Raw genomic sequence first — 19,920 nt, forward strand, 5'->3', positions numbered from 1 at the left:
GAGAAGGCCGTGAGTATGGGATTTTGATCCATGGGCCGCTCCTCTGTGTCATACAGTCTGGACAGTATGTATGCCTTCTTATTCTGGGAACCTGGTCTATAGGATAAAGGCAAACACAAAACGAGTTAAAAAACCATGGCCCAACATGCCTGACGAGGATTCAGTCTCCTCGCTGCCCGGATGTACTCCAGGTTGCGGTGGTCAGTCCAGATGAGGAAAGGGTGTTTAGCCCCCTCAAGCCAATTTCTCCCTGCTTTCAACGCTTTAACCATAGCCAACAACTCCCGGTCCCCTACATCATAGTTCTGGTCCGCTGGACTGAGCTTCTTCGAGAAGAAAGCACAGGGGCAGAGTTTTGGTGGCGTGCCCGAGCACTGTGAGAGCACAGCTCCTATGCCAGCCTCGGACGCGTCCACCTCCACTATAAATGCCAAAGAGGGATCCGGATGGGCCAGCACTGATCTGGACTTTCCACCGTAGTAGCACCAACGGAAACCACTACATGCCTTCCTGAGTACTCCCGCGACCACCCGTGAGAGCCCTCTGTTGCTAGGAAATAGTGGGGTTATGCAGAGCCAACCAGGGAAGGCCTAGTACCACAGGAAATGCAGGTGAGTCAATGAGAAAGAGACTGATTCTCTCCTCATGATTGCCCTGCATAACCAGGGCCAAGGAGATGGTGGCCTCCCTGATTAGCTCAGACCCTAATGGTCGACTATCTAGAGTGTGTACCGGGAAAGGTCTTACTATAGGTAAAATGGGGATCCCTAACCGAATGGCTAATGCTCTGTTAATAAAATTACCAGCTGTGCCTGAATCGACAACTGCCTTATGCTGGGAATGTGGGGAAACTCAGGGAAACAAACAGGCACAAACAGTTGATCAACAGAGGACTCAGGATGAGTGTGGTGCAAACTCACCTGGGGTGATGCCAGAGTGCCCTGTCTGTTGCCTCAACTCCCAGAGGAACCAACACAGCACCGACCGGCAGTGTGTTCTCTGCGACCACAGATGGCGCACGTGATGGCTCCTCCTCCCGTCTCCCTATGCGCCGCACCTCCTAACTCCATGGGCACCGGAGCGGGGTTGCTGGATGATGGAACCAACAGAGCCTCCTCTGGACGTTCGCGGTTGACCAGCAGGTTATCCAACCGGATGGACAAATCCACCAGTTGGTCAAAGGTAATGTTGGCATCCCTGCAGGCCAGCTCACGTCGGACGTCCTCTCGTAGGCTGCATCTATAGTGGTCGATGAGGGCTCTGTCGTTCCAGCCCGCTCCGGCAGCCAAGGTTCAATATTCAAGGACGAAGCCCTGAGCGCTCCTCGTCCCCTGCCTCAAATGAAAGAGCCTCTCCCCCGCCGCTCTGCGCTCAGGTGGATGGTCGAAGACGGCTCTGAAGCGACGGGTGAAATCCTTGAAGTGGTCTGGAGCTATCTCTCCTCTCTAAACATGTTTTTCCTCACTCCCATACCCTCTCCTGTGAGGAAGGAGATGAGAGCGGCCACTCTCTCCCCTCCCAAGGGAGCTGGGTGCAGAGTGGCCAGGTAGAGGTCCAGTTGTAGTAAGAATCCCTGGCACTGTGCTGCCGTACCATCATACTCCCTGGGAAGGGAGAGACGCTTCCCCCCGGAATTACCTCCGGATGGAACGGGTGGAGACAACCCCGGTTTTGCTGGGCGAGGCACTAGAGAGACCTCCTGTCTCTCCCAGCGGTCCATGGTCTGGTGAACGCGATCCATCATGGCAAGATGATGATGATGATGATGATCAAGATGATGTAGCATGGCCGAACGGACGCGTTCCTGGACTCTTCTAACCGCGATACCTGTTCCTGCTGACTCCATATTCACGGTGTATAATTCTGTCAAGGTGTGTCTAAAGGCGAAGTTAGGTGCAGGAGAGCAGAGTATGATAAATAAAGTGCACTTTATTAAAGTTCCAAAATGGGAGCACAACAAAACAAACGCGCTCAAAAACACGGAACAATAAAGTAAAGCGCTAAAGAACATTGTATGAAATAAAAATAATTACACATAAAACATTATGGAAAACAGAGGGTTAAATACAATTAGATTGATTGGGGAAATGAAAACCAGGTGTGCATGAAAACCAAACAAGACAAATGGATATATGAAAAATGGAGCGGCGATGGCTTGAAAGCCGGTGAAGCCTATCGCCGAACGTCTCCCGAACAAGGAGAGGAGCCGACTTCGGTGGAAGTCGTGACACTGTCAATCTTCTTATAGATCGCTTTTTATCATAAGCAAGACCCATTTGGAAATCATTCTTGTTATTTCCAAACTCTCTCCGCACAGAATTACAAAACGTTTTCTAAATGGAGAAAGTCCCCATGTTATCCCAGACCACTCTAGGGTCACTTTCCAATCCCACCTGCTCTCAACTCCTTGGCTGGCCTCTGAGTTAGGGACCTATTGCCTTCCCTGCTCTATGTTTGTTATGAACACTGCTCTCTCTCTCTGAACTGCTCTGTCTCTGGTCTCTCTTTAGCATTGGTTCCCCTCTCGTCTTATGGTGTGTCTCTCATTCCCAGACACAGCATTTTTTTCACACCTCTTCATAGCAACTGACCCCCTCTTCCCCCTCTCGTTCTCCAGGTGTGATTCTGGGGGCTGTGTCTGGGATGCTGCTTCGTTATGCCTCTCCCATCCACCCAGACATCGTCATGGTGATTGCGTTCCCTGGAGACATCCTGATGAGGATGCTGAAGATGTTGATCCTGCCTCTCATCATCTCCAGCTTAATCACAGGTACAGTATGGTAGAGTCATGTGTTCAACAGAAGAGAGAGAATTGCTGTTTCTCCTAATATATACAGTAACTATAGACCAATATTTTATTGCCGATATAAAACATTTCGTTTTTTTAAATACAGTTTATTATTTATTAATTGCCACAGTATCAATCATCGTCTTTCACTATTAGCACTTCAAAGTAACTTAGTACACTTATTTCACACTTCTATATCAACACATATTAGATACAATAGAGGAAAAATGCAAGGCCTAAAAATGCTTGTTTTGGCTGCAGGTCTGGCTGGGCTAGATGCCAAGTCTAGCGGTCGCCTGGGCACCAGGGCAATGGTCTACTACATGTCCACCACGGTGATTGCTGCAGTGCTGGGAGTCATCCTAGTGCTGGTCATACACCCTGGAAACCCCAAGATGAAGGAGCAGCTGGGAGATGGCCAAAAGCACGATGATGTGTCCAGCCTGGATGCCTTCTTTGACCTCATCAGGAACCTGTTCCCTGAGAACCTGGTGCAGGCCTGCTTCCAGCAGGTACAGTACACTAAAACACCCAGAAATATTTAACCAGGCGAGTCAATAATGGCCTGGGTGAGGCACTCTCAGAACGATTCAGTTATATGAAGAACACATTTTATCTTTGCTTCCTTAACGCTAGTTACCAAAAGTTAAGATGGATTGAGATATAAGATATTAAAGACTTGTCTGTCTTCTCTTGTCCAACCTCAGATCCAAACGGTAACTAAGAAGGTGGAGAAGGTGATTGAGGAAGACATCAATGCCACCACCACCTTGGAGGGCCTCCTGTCCAACGCCACCAAGGAGCCTGAGTTCATCATCAAGAAGTCCCTCCAGTTCAAGAGTGGCATGAACGTGTTAGGTATGGCGGCTTCTCTTTTGGACCAGGTCGCAATTGTTTCTACAACCGCCCAACTGAAAGAAACAGCACTTTTAAATTGTCTTTACTTCTTTGTCTGAGAATAAACCCAGTGCATCGCATCATATCACACCTCAACGGAACCCTGGGTGCAGCCCATTCTGCCTCACTAACTGTGTCATATTTTTGTGCTTCGTCATAAAAATAGATTCTCCATTCACTAGGATCCTCTCTCTCCATATCTCTCTGTGAGCCCATTTACTCTACTCATTCCCAGCTGTGATTCTCTCTCCTGATTGTGTGATGCAGGAGTGATTGGCTTCTTCATTGCCTTCGGCATCTGCATGGGGAAGATGGGAGAGAGGGCCAAGCTCATGCTGGAGTTCTTCAACATCCTCAACGAGATTGTTATGAACCTGGTTATCATGATCATGTGGTAAAAGAGCTTTAGCCTTTCAAGCACATTCTGTATGAACTTATGCTAGTCATAGACATGTGCGTCCACTTCAGGAGTGTTTGTACATCTACATTTGATAATCTGGCACATATTGTAGACGTTGACTGAGATGGATACATCTTTCTCATCAGAATGTATATATTGTTAAACCTCTCCTCTGCCCCTAGGTACTCTCCCTTCGGTATCTGCTGCCTGATCTGTGGTAAGATCATCTCCATTGATGACCTGGAGGTGGTTGCTAGGCAGCTGGGGATGTACATGGTGACCGTGATTGTGGGCTTGATCATCCACGGAGCCATCTTCCTGCCTGCCATCTACTTTGCCATTGTCAGGAAAAACCCCTACACCTTCTTCATGGGCATCTTCCAGGCCTGGATCACTGCCTTGGGGACAGCCTCCAGGCAAGGGCCACAAACATCGATGCCTCACTATTTACGCTATCTAACTGCTGTCACTGTAAATGTACAGATAACCTTCTATAGAAAAGTATTAAATCTGTCAAATCTTTCATATCTGTGCTGAATGTTGTGGAATATACTGTATGCAACAGCATTACTCTCTCCTACTGTACCTGTGTTTGTCTCTGTCAGTGCTGGTACACTGCCTGTCACCTTCCGTTGCCTGGAGGAAAACTTGGGCATCGATAAGAGAGTCACCCGTTTCGTGCTCCCTGTCGGCGCTACCATCAACATGGACGGAACCGCCCTCTACGAGGCCGTGGCAGCCATCTTTATCGCCCAGATGAACAACATCTACCTGGATGCTGGTCAGATCGTCACTGTCAGGTAGGGACTGCCATTGAACATATTTTCTGATCAGGGTGGGAGTTTCACTGCCTACCTTCTTAATGTAAGTAATGACATAAACATGACATTACATTTAGCGGACACTATTATTCAAAGACACGTACATTTAGCATACATAGTTATGTGTTAATGGATCATGCAGGAACTGAGCACACAATCTGTGATGCCAGTCCCAATATCCTAAGTCACTATATTATTATTATAGTCACACCAACTCAGTCTGAAAGTGTTTCATGAAGTAGCTGTACCCATTAGCTCTGTAATTAATTAAGACAGTCCTTGGCCTTTGAACTTAATCTGTAGAGCAATTTTAACCATTAAGTTGTTTCTCTCTTGTCTCTCTTTCTCCCCATGCAGTCTGACAGCTACCCTGGCCAGTGTTGGTGCGGCCAGTATTCCCAGTGCTGGACTGGTGACTATGCTTCTAATCCTCACTGCAGTCGGCCTGCCAACTCAGGACATCAGTCTGCTGGTTGCTGTTGACTGGCTCCTGTAAGTTGATCTGCATTGCTAGTGATGCAGAACCAAGTGCATGTAGTCATATGCATTCAAGGTCAAATGAGCTTATTGTATACACTGAGTACTGTATACAAAACATCAAGGACATCTGCTCTTTCCATGACATATGACCAGGTGAATCTAGGCGAAAGTTATGATCACTTATTGATGTCACTAAATCCTCTTCAATCCGTGTAGATGAAGGGGAGGAGACAGGTTAAATAATTATTTTTAAGTTTTGAGACAATTGAGACATGGATTGTGTATGTCTGCCATTCAGAGGGTGAATGAGCAAGACACAATATTTAAGTGCCTTTGAACGGGGTATGGTAGTGGGTGCCAGACACACCCGTTTGTGTCAAGAACTGCAATGCTGCTGGGTTTTTCACAGTTTCTCGTGTGTATGAAGAATGTTCCACTACCCAAAGGACATTCAGCCAACTTGACACAACTGTGGGAAGCATTGGAGTCAACATGGGCCAGAATCCCTGTGGACCGCTTCCGACACCTTGAAGAGCCCATTCCCCGACAAATTTATGCTGTTCTGAGGGCGAGGGAGGGTTGAAGGGAGGAGGGGGAACAACACAATACTAGGAAGGTGTCCTTAATGTTTGGTACAGTCAGTGTATGTACACCATGCTTTCAATGGTTGTTATTTCAATTTGTTCTACCCCTATCCAAACCATTTTGTTTTTATCTCCACACAACACTGGTGTATTCCCAACCATTCCTATTTCCTATCCCAGGGACCGGTTCCGTACCTCGGTGAATGTGGTGGGAGACTCGTATGGCGCGGGTATCGTGTACCACCTGTCCAAGGCTGAGCTGGATGAGCTGGACGCTACACATGGCAAGTCAGGCGACATCGAGATGATGAACAAGACCTCGTCCTACTATGATGACCTCAAGAACCACCACGAAAACAACTCCAACCAGTGCGTCCAGTATGCCGCTCACAATTCAGTCGTAGTAGATGAGTGCAAGGTACAATTCACGCTTACGCACATAGATACTTGTATATAGACGCCTAACATGCTGCATGCTCGAACTGCACCTTTTCTTTTCTCTCTTTTTTCATGTTTTTTCATTTTTCATGTTTGTATGATGCCACTGTAAATACTCACAGCGTTATTTTAAAGAAGAAAATCTGAAAAAGACCAAAAAAATACAAATGTACTGTATATATTTCAGTGTGCATTCGCTTAGAGTAGCAGCTTTTGTGTCATTTTTCTGACTAAGAATACATTCCAAACTTGCAGAAGGTATTTCTGTTCATGTAAATGCCACAAACACCTCTTGTGAAAAATTGCAAGACAGAAAAGAGGCAACCCACAAAGTGAGACAGCATCACTCACAAGTACAAGTGCAAATCCAAATCCGTGTGCTAACCAAAACTGAACAAATGTAAATGCTTTTTTCATAATGTCAAATTAAAGCAGTGCAATCTTAGCTCTGCCCTAATGCCCCCCTTAGCTCTGCCCTAATGCCCCCCTTAGCTCTGCCCTAATGGATCTGAGAGAGAGGAAAAACAATCTAAGCTAGGACCTCAGGACATTACATGAAGAGCCCCAGCAAACCTCTACCCCCTTCACTACACATGCAGGTTTCACCCCCACATCTCTGGCCCCAAATCCCTTGTCAAATGATGGGGCTTAAGGTCTTTCCCCGGGCTGCTTCAGAGTCTGTGCTGGATTCCTCCTGCTGCTTCGGGGCATCATTTATCAATTTGTGATCAAATTAGCTTTTGTGAGGTTTATGAGAAAGATGCTGTAGCAGTGCATTCTCTTCATACTCTGTCATATCCCTTAAAATGACTTAAAGTCATCTGTCTAAATGTGTAATTTTAAAGAGAATGTAATTTGTGTTGGGATATAAATATTCAGAGAATGCGATATAGTCCTTCATTAGCATTGCATATATTGACTGAGACCTGGCACCCTCCAGACTGGGACTGAGTGATTCTCAGTCTTTAGAGTTGAGATGCCTTTGCATTTACACACTAGCTATTCTTGCTCATTGTGAGAAATCTGTCTTGCAAAATTGGAAGATGCAAAGTAGCTCATGCAGAATCTGAAACAGTAACACTTTGAATCCACTGTTTGAATAGATCAAGGAAAGTGTTGGCTGCTATTATAATGTGGAGGAATTTGGGCTGCTTGTTTTCTAGTGCAGCAGGCCTTACTATCAAAGGGCCTACTGATGAACCCATTCATTTATTACAGGATCAAGGGTGTTGCTTAGCAACACCGAGGCCCTTGCACTCCAATGGTCAGACCAAGACAATATATCCTGACATTTTTGTATCCATCCATTAAACGAGCGAAACATGGCACAAAGGCTGTTTTCTTCCAATGTTTTCTCTCTTTATTTTCTTGTATGTCTTGGCTGTCTATAAATGACCTCAAATAACATTTATCCAAAGACGCAAACCATTGTAGAACGCTTTGCAAAATAATGTGTACAGACTAAAACATAACATTGCACTCATTTTGTTGTATTTTGTACCTTGTTTTCTTTGTATCTTTTTCTTTGTATTTAAGAAATGTTATATATGTCACTGCATGCTAAAGTTGTGATTATATGTTGACTGTTCTCAGGTCAGTAGAAAGGGTTGGTGCTCGTTGTTAAGACTTCCATGCTTCCATTAGCATGATCCTCAGTGGTTGTCCAGGGCTTCCTGATACCTTCAGAATACACATGTCTTCTCTATTATCTTACATGTTATCATTGGAGCACAGAACCTATTTTTTCTAATGATAGTTTCTTTTATAAAATAAAACCATTGCAAATGATTTACCATTTTAAAGTAAAAGGCTTTAAGTATATACTGTATGTGCAATCAAATCCAAACCAAAAGATCATAGTTGTTTTACAGTTCTTCTGGTGTCTGTGCTCAAAAGCATTAAGTCCAGAACATGAAGCATGCACTGTGCCTGTTCACGCAAATGTGTGAACCTGCTGTTTAGATCTCCATGGTGATTGCTTTCAGGTAACCTTGGCCACTAACGGCTCTACTGCTGCGGCAGCCGTGGCGGAGCGCACACTTGTTGAGGAGGAACCCCGGAAAAGTGAATAAAGCCAGCACACAGAACCCCAGCTCCACAGGCTTTCTTATCTGGTGAAAAAAAATGTGAACAAAAAAAAGTCATGCGAACAGAACTACTAATTGTTTTTCTTATGTATCTTTATTTTGCATTTGTATTAGTCCCTTTACAGTGTTTCTAACCATCTATCTGACTGACAGATGAATAATACTAATTAACTTATCAGTGAAACGATAACAGAGGTATGTTTTACCTGTTAGAACACTAATGTGTGCATCATAGCAAACACTTGAACAACGGACATCAAGGCTTGGGAGGGAGGGTGGGAAGAGAAAAACAAACTGTTACTTAAATTATTCCTAGAATTGTTTCTATGAGAGCACTGCATTCAAAACAGGGGGAGGGTCAGTGTGTGGGGGAGTAACACTGGAACAACAGTCCTTCAGAGTGTGATGGTAGCTGTGAGTTTGACACTGGCAATCTGGAAGTCTAACAACAGACTGAGTGTGGGACATAATCATGCTAAACATAAGGTATGCCTGTATCAAACTCCACATTATATTTTTAGCAACGTATCATTACTATTATCAATGATACCACAGTAGACAGCTGTTATTTGACCCCTGGCCCCTTTTACCTTACAAGATAACCTTTTACCTATACCTGACAGAGCCCCTGTAACCTATCTGAGTGTCTTTGCTACCTGCTATTACCCACAATCGCATGGGGGAACCCCATTGGTGATAATGTAGAATGTAGAGATAAGGCAGGGTCTGCAGACTGAGCCTTACTCCACAAGCACATGTTCTCTGAAAAGCACAAAATACAAAAGAAACATGGAACCTCTACTCCCTTTTTAATTGTTATACATTTTGTTGACTACTGTAAGGGAGAGGGACTTTTTCAATGTCGCCTCTAGTGTGAGATTATTTACTGTATCTGTGCGATTTGTGTGTGTGTGTGTGTGTGTGTGTGTGTGTGTGTGTGTGTGTGTGTGTGTGTGTGTGTGTGTGTGTGTGTGTGTGTGTGTGTGTGTGTGTGTGTGTGTGTGTGTGTGTGTGTGTGTGTGTGTGTGTGCGCGTGTATGGAATGGGAGTGAGAACATGACATATCTCCCCATTACTGATAAGGACCAAACAGGCATATGATAAATCAAGCCAGAAGCCTTCGAAACGCCTCCATGACACTTACAGTCATTGATATCGTCTTTTGGGGTTTCTTACTCTGCACACAATCCATTTGTAGCTAACTCCAGGTAGAAAGTGTCTCATCACTCATTTAAAATTCCAAATGAGCTATTAAGAAATTGATAAAGCTCTCTGCCCCGCAATTACTGCAACACATGAAAATCAAAAGTAAAGGTAAAATTTGTCTCCAAATACAAATATATCAATATCTTCAGTTCAGGACTGTATTTCATATTAATTAGTTCAAAGTACTAGGAAGTATTTATTATATCCATCCCAGATATTCTGAAGCTATCAATTTCATGATGTTGAGAACCAAGAGTTAATTGGGAAGTACCTAGAAATATATCTAGAACCATGATTAGTATGAAAATATAAAGCACAAATTAAGTTGTTTTAAAACAGAATACAAAAACAGAATATAAATTGAATACTGAGTCCATATAGCACAATTGCAACTTAGAGTATAAACTAGTTATGTATGATTTTTTTTAATCCCTTTTTGACACTGATGTCTTTTCACATTCATCATTCATACTTTGAGGAACCCAATAAGGGAAACTATACTCAGGCTTTAGCACAAACTCCTTGGATTTGAAAGAGACACTTTCACAAAGTCCTCAACACGTTTAGCTGCTCATGAAAGAAAATAGGCCATTGACAATTGCCTTGTATAGCACAAGTTGGATATGAATGCTTGACTTTGAACACGTGGACTGTTTACCACCTTGATATTTTTTAAAGAGATTTTTTGTATACTTGAGCCTATATGACAGAGACAAAGTTTCCCTTTACAACTATTCATAAGTAAGCTACTTTTATTAAGGGATTCTTGTTAGGAACAGCACACAAAAACTTGCCAAATTTTCCAACATTAACATTCCAGTGACTCAAACTTTCTTGGGTTCCCTTTTTGCATGAAAGCACAAACACATATTTGATCAAAGATGGTACAGAACAACCACAGAGCTTAAATTAAAGTGCAAGTTTCAACAGGTTGATAACTCCCTGCGCAACTAGTGTCCAGGTGGAGGTATTACATCCTTACTATTTTTTTCCAGACCCTTAGAGGGGTCTTCTTAGTGATTAAACAACTCTAACCTCTTACCACAGATGCTGACGACTGTTCTCAGAAACCCTGAATGCTGCAGCTATGTGTATCATTGGTCTCATATGGTTACTACTGTAGAGCAGTCATCTGGATGCATGGAATGTTCACTGCATACTTCCCAACTATTAGGTAGGAGAATTCTATCCCCCTAATGGAACCTAAATGTCTAAAAAGTGAAACACACACAAAGTTAGATCACCGGCTGCTAATATTTAATGCGCGTATGTGATTGTATGAGAGATGATTTGTGCAGGTGAGGCGATCTGCAGGTGTGGATGTCATTTCTTTATCCGTGTCGTGTCCTGCTCTCTTGTCTTGTTTTGATCATTTTGCTCAATGACAACCTTGCCTTGAAGATGTTAACTCTAAACTGTGCAGTCAGTTTGACCGTCAGGACAATGCTGATTAAAGTAACCGTAGAAAAATGAACACTCACATTCATAGTGCAGTACACAGTCCCTTAGTTACCTTAAACACTTTCTCAGTCAGAAGATCTACGCCATGTTGCTTTTGAGTTTGTATAACTGCCATCACACACAGACACACAGACGCAAATACACACACATGCATGCACACTTGCGCACACACACACGCACACACACGCACACACACACTTAAACCTGGAAGGTCACCACACACATTCTTACATGCAATGAGTGTGCTGAAGAGCACAGCATTGAAACCCCCGATGGCCCTAGGGCCTAACCTTTGACCTTGTGACCTTCAGTAATAAGTCCTCCAGTAGGGAGAGGATGCAGACCAGTGATTCATCATGGGGATTGAGTGTTGGACCATTATTATGTTCAAACTCACTGTTTGCATGAAGTAAAAAATGAGTATAATTTTTATACACCACTATCTTAAAAGCATGATATTGAAGTGCCTCCTTGCACTTTGTGTATATATTGTAGGTAACAGATATTTTTTTTGTTTGTTTTATTTGGGGGGGTGTTGACATGGTATGTAGAAATAGAAATGAATTGCTGTGACATTTTTTGTAATCCTCTAGAAAAATATAATCTATGTTCTGAATAAAAATAGATTAGTCAAAATGTATAGAAAATAATGTGCAAGAAATTGTTTTATTTTTATTTTTTAATAGCTGTTAACTAGTTGTCTCACTTAGCTGTCACACATCAATGTATAAATATATTGTTTTGTATCTAATGTAAGCGTCTTGAATGTTTGTTCCATGGAGTTATGTCGCGTGCATTCCTTTTCACTGTACATAAATATATATATATATAATTACTCTGTTCAATGGCACTGCAGAACGTTCCAGAGGATACAATGATTTTGAAGCAAACATGTTGAACTGGAAAGACAAAGTGAAAGAGGAAGGAAAGTATCTGATTAAAGAAGGGAGTCCACATGGGGTGGTGGGCTCTTTCTAATTTGGTGAGATGTGGATGTAATCATGACTAGGTTTGCAGAAGAAGAGAAAAAGATCAAATTTACCCTGTACGTACTATTAACTAATGAAACAAGCACAGCCGAGCTGTTAGTTTAGTTCATTACGACTGAAATAGCAAATCTGATCAGAATGTCAGGTGTAGTACCTGCCAAAATATATCTCCTAAGATGATCGCCCAGATCCTGGTCAAAAATTCATTCTAGACTTTCTACCAGAGAACACCAACACACCTTTAGTGTCCACCATCTTGTCTTGTGCAGTATGCACTATGCTGTGGCAATTACAAGACATGGATATCTATACCAAACAGTCAAGGTTCATGTTTAGATTCTGCCTAAGAGTTCAACTGTAACAGTAGTGAGTCCAAGTGTCATATCCATGCACTAGCCTCTGTCGAACCAGCACTTTCAAACCACCAGCACCATTTCAATAAACCCTCCAGACACATATTGATCATTTTGCCTTTTTGCTTTTCCTAATTGTCATCACAATTGTCTGCATGCACCAACAAATCCAATATATTAAGTAAAGGATGTCAAAATGGAAATGGATTGGCACAGTATTTCTAAGAGTAGCCAGTAGATCTTTATATCTATAAGTCTGTATTCTACAGAAGTCTCTGTCTTTCTGATAGGATCATCCTGAGTATCCTGATAACCTATCTATTTGAAATGTTGTTGTTGTAATATTGATGTAAAGGGAGAGCTTATGTGGGGGGAGATAGAATATTAAAAAATAAAGGCAAAACATATATGAATTATATTCTTTACCAGCTCTGTGGTATAAAAGTATGTTCATATCAATAAGTGTTGTACCTTTGGTGTACATATGATTATGATAACTAATAAATGTTGATTCATAACTAAACATGGTCTGTCCTTTTATATTTTTGATGAACACAACTTACAAGACTGAGACAAAAAGGGAATATTGTACTGTATATATGCTACCTTTATACATTCTCCCAACTATAAAGTCATGACTTTTCATGGCATACTGTACTGTACTCTGAGGGTTGACTGTCAGTTGATTGACACGCACACACACACACACACACACACACACACACACACACACACACACACACACAAGCACGCACGCACACACACACACACACACAAGTTTTTTACTGACAAGTTATGAATAATTCACTGCAGCCTTTTGCTCTGGCTCTACTGGACTCCTGTCTCTGTGGTGCTTCTCCAATTAAAGCTCAGTAATTATGAGTGTCCTTCCCCCACATCTCCTCTGAGACAGAGAAAGAGACATAGACAGATTCATTTCGACAAAAATGATGAATTATTATTGTATTGATGAAAATGAATAAGTAGTATGGACACATTTACTTAATTTACTGTATTGCTCTGCATTTCTAGCATTAAAGACAAGCCAAACATACAACTGGAGGACAAACAGAAAACATGGATACACAGGAGTAACAATATCAACTGAATGATAGGCGAGCACACTTGGTGTAAACTGATTGACACTTCTCTATACACCTGCTTCACACCTAAACCAGGTTAAAGTTTAAACCTAAAACCACAGTGCAAACAACAGAAGACAAACCACCATCATGACGCACATAATACTTACAGTTTAAAGTAGGTGATGCATAGAGAAAATCTCTACAGAGAGAAAATCCCTGCTGTTGTGTATTTAAAAAATATTTAATTTCACCTTTATTTAACGAGGTAGGTTAGTTGAGAACAAGTTCTCATTTACAACTGCGACCTGGCCAAGATGAAGCAAAGCAGTGCGAGACAAACAACAACACAGAGTTACACATGGAATTAACACGCGTACAGTCAATAACATAATAGAAAAAAAGAAAGTCTATATATAGTGTGTGCAAATGGTGTGAGGAGGCAAGGCAATACATAGGCCATAGTAGCAAGTAATTACAATTTAGCAAATTGACAATGTAATGATAGATGTGCAAGTAGAAATACTGGTGTGCAAAAGAGCAGAAAAGTAAATAAAAACAATATGGAGATGAGGTAGGTAGATTGGGTGGGTTATTTACAGATGGGCTATGTACAGTTGCAGCGAACGGTTAGCTGCTAGGATAGCTGATGTTTAAAGTTAGTGAGGGAAATATAAGTCTCCAGCTTCAGCGATATTTGCAATTCGTTCCAGTCACTGGCAGCAGAGAACTGGAAGGAAAGGCGACCAAAGGAGGTGCTGGCTTTGAGGATGACCAGTGAGATATACCTGCTGTGAGCTGAGATAAGGTGGACATTTACCTAGCAAAGACTTATAAATGACCTGGAGCCAGTGGGTCTGGCAACGAATATGTAGCGAGGGCCAGGCGTTTAGAGCATACAGGTCGCAGTGGTGGGTGGTATATGGGGCTTTGGTGACAAAACAGATGGCACTGTGATAAACTGCATCCAGTTTGCTGAGTAGAGTGTTGGAGCCTATTTTGTAAATGACATCGCCGAAGTCGAGGATCGGTAGGATAGTCAGTTTTACTAGGGTATGTTTGGCGGTGTAAGTGAAGGAGGCTTTGAAGCGGAATAGGAAGCCGATTCTAGATATAATTTTGGATTGGAGATGTTTAAAATGAGTTTACAGTCTACTGTTTACAGTCTAGCCAGACACCTAGGTATTTGTAGTTGTCCACATATTCTAAGTCAGAACCATCCAGAGTTGTAATGCTAGTTGGGCAGGCGGGTGAGGGCAGGGAATGGTTGACAAGTATGCATTTAATTTTACTAGCGTTTAAGAGCAGTTGGAGGCCACGGAAGGAGTGTTGTATGGCATAGAAGCTCGTTTGGAGGTTTGTTAACACAGTGTCCAAAGAACGGACAGATGTATATATACAGAGAAAAGAGTGTTGTATGGCATTGAAGCTCGTTTGGAGGTTTGGTGCGTTATGGTGCGTTATGCCCAGGAATCCACCGGAAAGAGCGGTCACGACAACGCAGACAAAAATTCAAAATTATATCCATAATGTCCACAGAAAAATGTCAAACGTTTTTTATCATCAATCCTCAGGGTGTTTTTCAAATATCTATTTGATAATATATCAACCGGGACAGTTGGCTTTTCACTAGGTCCGGGAGTAACAATGGCCGCCTTTCTCTTTTGTGCACAACTCACGCAGAGAGCCCCCACCTGACCACTTATGCAATGTGGTCGTTCACGCTCATTCTTCAAAATAAAAGCCTGAAACTATGTCTAAAGGCTGTTGACACCTTAGGGAAGCCATAGAAAAAGGAATCTGGTTGATATCCCTTTAAATGAGCAATAGGGATGCATAACAACAGAGAGATTTCAAAAACAGGGGCACTTCCTGATTGGATTTTCCTCAGGTTTTAGCCGGCAATATCAGTTCTGTTTAACTCACAGACAAAATGTTGACAGTTTTGGAAACTTTAGAGTGTTGTCTATCCTAATCTGTCAATTATATGCATATTCTAGCATCTGGTCCTGATAGGCCGTTTACTTACGGAACGTCATTTTTCCAAACATAAAAATAGTGCCCCCTGGCTTGAAGAGGTTAACTTGGCTTTCGATGACTTTAGAAAGGCAGTGCAGGATGGACATAGGTCTATAACTGTTTGGGTCTAGAGTGTCACCCCCTTTGAAGAGGGGGATGCATTCCAATCTTTAGGGATCTTGGACGATACAAAAGAGAGGTTGAACAGATTGGTAATAGGGGTTGCAACAATGGCGGCGGATAACTTTAGAAAGAGAGGGTCCAGATTGTCTAGCCCAGATGATTTGTACTGGTCCACGTTTTGCAGCTCTTTCAGAACATCTGCTCTCTGGTGAAGGAGAAGCTGGGAGGCTTGGGCAAATAGCTGCGGGGGTGCAGAGCTGTTGGCCGGGGTTGGGGTAGCCAGGAGAAAAGCATGGCCAGCCGTAGCAAATAACTTCTTGAAATTCTCGATTATTGTGGATTTATTGGTGGTGACAGTGTTACCTAGCCTCAGTGCAGTGGGAAGCAGGGAGGAGGTGCTCTTCTTCTCCATGGACTTTACAGTGTCCAAAAACGTTTGGAGTTAGAGCTACAGGATGCAAATTTCTGTTTGAAAAAGCTAGTCTTTGCTTTCCTGACTGACTGCGTGTACTGGTTCCTGACATCCCTGAACAGTTGTATATCGCGGGGACTTTCGATGCTATTGCAGTCCGCCACAGGATGTTTTTGTGCTGGTCGAGGGCAGTCAGGTCTGGAGTGAACCAAGGGCTATATCTGTTCTTAGTTATACATTTTTTGAAAGGGGCATGCTTATTTAAGATGGCGAGGAAATTACTTTTAAAGAATGACCAGGCATCCTTGACTGACAGGATGAGGTCAATATCCTTCCAGGATACCTGGGCCAGGTCGATTAGAAAGGTGTGCTCGCAGAAGTGTTTTAGGGAGCGTTTGACAGTGATGAGGGGTGGTCACAGAGTCCCTCCTCAGGGACCTTCTGCAGAAGATAGTGGAGCTCAGCTTCAGAGAGGACTCAGACCTTGAGGAGGGTGAGACGTTTGCCTATGTCTGTCCCAAATACGGGAAAAACTTGGTATTTTGGTTCCAGGTATTCTGTATGGCACCAGATTACCTGTGCCTGGATTCTAAACCAGGCACCCTCATCCACGAGGTTTCCCACCTGTTGGGAACGGATGACATCCCCTATGGGCTCCTGACAGTAGAGCTCTATGAGTTCTGTGGAACATTGCTGGGGAGGTCCCGTTACATTACAGACGAAGATGGGAAGGGACCCCATCGAGAGGTGGTGGCCTAGGTCAATGCCAACTGTCTGGAGCATGAGTTTGAGATCATTATCAACCACGTGAAGAGCAACCAGTTTGGCAGAAAACATGTGCTGTGAGGAGACCAAGAGGAACTCAGTCCATAGATTCAGATCTACAAGGCATTAACTTTAACATCAGCGCATTGGTTAGTATGACACTCTAAGAATGCTCTCTATTTTACCCAGGCATGGACGGTCTCCTATTCTAAAGAGTGATATAATATACTGTATTTTGCATAAATCACCACCAATACATCATGCCAAGTCATTCTTCTACATTTTCCAGTGACAAATAATAATGTTGATGAAGTGATGAATTCATGAACATGTTTGATGAAAAGATCATGATCATTAGAATGCAAATTACAGACGTTTCTTTGAATCTGTGTATTTCTCCCATGCTCAGTTGTACTGAGTCTGCACAGAACTGCCAGGACCTAGAATCAATAAAGACACTCAAGTTGTTTAATCCTGTATGTCTTGACATGTTCATGAAAATAGTAATCGACTCTAAACCTTCAAGTTGCATACTGGACCCTATTCCAACTAAACTACTGAAAGAGCTACTTCCTATGCTTGGCCCTTCTATGTTGAGCATAGTAAATGGCTCCCTGTTGTTAGGATGTGTACCAAACTCACTAAACGTGGCAGTAAAAAAGCCTCGCTTGAAAAAGTCAAATCTTGTTCCGGAAAATCACATTCCTCTCACATTTTGTTGATAAAGCTGTTGAAGACAAATAATGTATATAAAATGTTTCAGTCTGGTTTTAGACCCCATCATGAGACTGCACTCGTGAAGGTGGTAAATTACCTTTTAATGGTGTCAGACCAAAGCACTGCATCTGTCCTCGTGCTCCTAGACTTTAGTGCTGCTTTTGACATCATCGACTATCACATTCTTTTGGAGAGATTGGAAACTCACATTGGTCTACATGTAAGAGTTCTTACCTGGTTTAGATCTTATTTGTCGGAAATATATCAGTTCGTCTCTGTGGATGGTTTAACCTCTGACAAATGAATTGTAAGTTTCGGTGCTCCTCAAGGTTCCATTTTAGGACCACTATTGTTTTCACTATATATTCTACTTCTGGGTGATGTCATTCGGAAACACAACATAAACTTTCACTGCTATGCGGACGACACACAGCTGTACATTTTGATGAAAGATAGTGAATCCCCAAAATTGAGTACCTGCAAGCCTGTGTTTCAGACATAAGGAAGTGGATGGAGGCAAATGTTCTACTTTTAAACCCGGACAAAAAAGATGCTAGTTCTAGGTCCCAAGAAACAAAGAGATCTGCTGTTGGATCTGACAAATAATCTTGATGGTTGTACAGTTGTCTAAAAAAAACTGTAACGTTTGAACATCTTGAAGAACAATCTGGACTTAACCTTTTCATGCTTGAGTTCCAAATACTTCTAACCGTTGCCCCTGCATGAGTTTATTCATGTCAGAATAATCTCACTGTTCCAAAATGTGATTGTTATGCAACAGGACAGTTACCCGCACTGCCCTCAAACCAAAGCACACTACCTGCTAATTATCAATAGGCTATGTTATGTCAGCAGCATACCACCCTGCATCTCACTGCTGGCTTGATTTTGAAGATAAGCAGGGTTGGTCCTGGTCAGTCCATGGATGGGAGACCAGATTCGGCTGGAAGTGGTGTTGGAGGGCCGGTAGGAAGCACCCTTTCCTCTGGTCCCAAAAAATATTCAATTTCATATTGGCTGGGACATTAAATGGGTTTCCTGACTCTCTTGTGGTCACTAAAAGATTCCATGGCACTTATAGTAAGAGTATGGATGTTAACCCTGGTGTCCTGGCTAAATTCCCAATATGGCTCTCATACAATCATGGTCACTTAATCATCACCAGCTTACAATGGGCTTATTCCCCAGGTTGTTGCTGTAAATAAGAATTTGTTCTCAGTCAATTTACCTGGTAAAATTAGGTGATAAATTAAAATGTTTCAAATTATTTTCAAACAGTTTGAATTGAGGTGTGTTTCGCATAAGAAGTAGCCCATCTCACTCTTGCAGACAATTTATGTTTGAGGCTTTACTGAGTGGACAAACCTCTCTCTTTAACGTGAGCCCTTCCCGAGTGTTTCTCCAGATCAAGTACAAGTACAAGACATTGCACATTTAGTCAGAACAGGTCTTGCACAAACGTTTTTCCCAGCACATTTTATGGCTGGCGCCCACATGGCCATCATCGTTGTTTGTCTTACAAATTGGAGTAAGTGGCTTATTTTCTGTATATCGTGTTGTGACTGTACTGTAGCACACCACATGTATGTATGGATTGTAATGTATTTACTGTTTTATTAACATGTTTTCAAGTACTGGTTACAAATAATGCATTCTGATTATTGCATAGTTTGTAATAGACACATATGATGTGTTTAAAATACTTGAATGTTGAACTGATTATGATAAGCTAATGCTAAGCTAATTGCGGCGCCATGTTTGTTGACAACATACAATGCATTCTGTTTGTCACGTTAGCGTCTGTCAGACCAAAGATGCTATAACAAGGGATAGTTCACTTGACTAACTTATGGTGTTTTCAAAACCACTGTGCACTCTGAAAAATACTAGTTAAAATCATGACGGCAATGCTCTTCAGGTCGGAAAGTCGGAGCTCTAGAAAGAGGCCAGAGTTCCCGAGTTAGAATTCCGAATTGGATGACCATTCAATTTTTTTTAATGAGTTCCCAGTTGTCTTGAATGCGGCATCAGATTGTAATGTTAGTATCTCAGGGTTGCCAGCTTAATTTGTATTATTTGTATTATTTTTCTCTTGTGTTAGCCCCCCATTTATTGATAAATCCCCAATCATAATAGTATTTCCTGCATCATATCCCCCCATGATACCTTCCCCCATTTCTACACCCCACAAACTCAAAAAAAAAAAAATTTAAAAAAATGAACCCCCCACAGACCCCCTAAAATGGTTTCATACCTGTTTAACTTTTGCGCTTCGGTTAGACTAGGCAGTAGGCTTGT

At 42.4% G+C, this 19,920-nt stretch overlaps 1 protein-coding gene across 2 annotated transcripts in view; it reads left to right on the forward strand.

The window, feature by feature from the left end:
• The window catches only part of LOC112252511 (excitatory amino acid transporter 2), a 47,303-nt gene extending 34,276 nt beyond the window's left edge, over positions 1-13,027 (forward strand). The window contains exons 3-11 of one of the 2 annotated variants that reach the window (XM_024423790.2): positions 2,618-2,770; positions 3,050-3,300; positions 3,496-3,646; positions 3,953-4,079; positions 4,268-4,501; positions 4,691-4,885; positions 5,264-5,398; positions 6,151-6,388; positions 8,394-13,027. In XM_024423790.2, coding sequence (XP_024279558.1) covers positions 2,618-2,770; positions 3,050-3,300; positions 3,496-3,646; positions 3,953-4,079; positions 4,268-4,501; positions 4,691-4,885; positions 5,264-5,398; positions 6,151-6,388; positions 8,394-8,480 — 1,571 coding nt within the window. In that variant the 3' untranslated portion in view covers positions 8,481-13,027. The remainder of the gene's footprint in view (positions 1-2,617; positions 2,771-3,049; positions 3,301-3,495; positions 3,647-3,952; positions 4,080-4,267; positions 4,502-4,690; positions 4,886-5,263; positions 5,399-6,150; positions 6,389-8,393) is intronic. The other variant, XM_024423791.2, reaches the window with a different exon arrangement.
• Positions 13,028-19,920: the final 6,893 nt, after the last annotated feature.

Source organism: Oncorhynchus tshawytscha, linkage group LG06 (genome assembly GCF_018296145.1).
Source record: "Oncorhynchus tshawytscha isolate Ot180627B linkage group LG06, Otsh_v2.0, whole genome shotgun sequence".
NCBI classification, from domain to species: domain Eukaryota; kingdom Metazoa; phylum Chordata; class Actinopteri; order Salmoniformes; family Salmonidae; genus Oncorhynchus; species Oncorhynchus tshawytscha.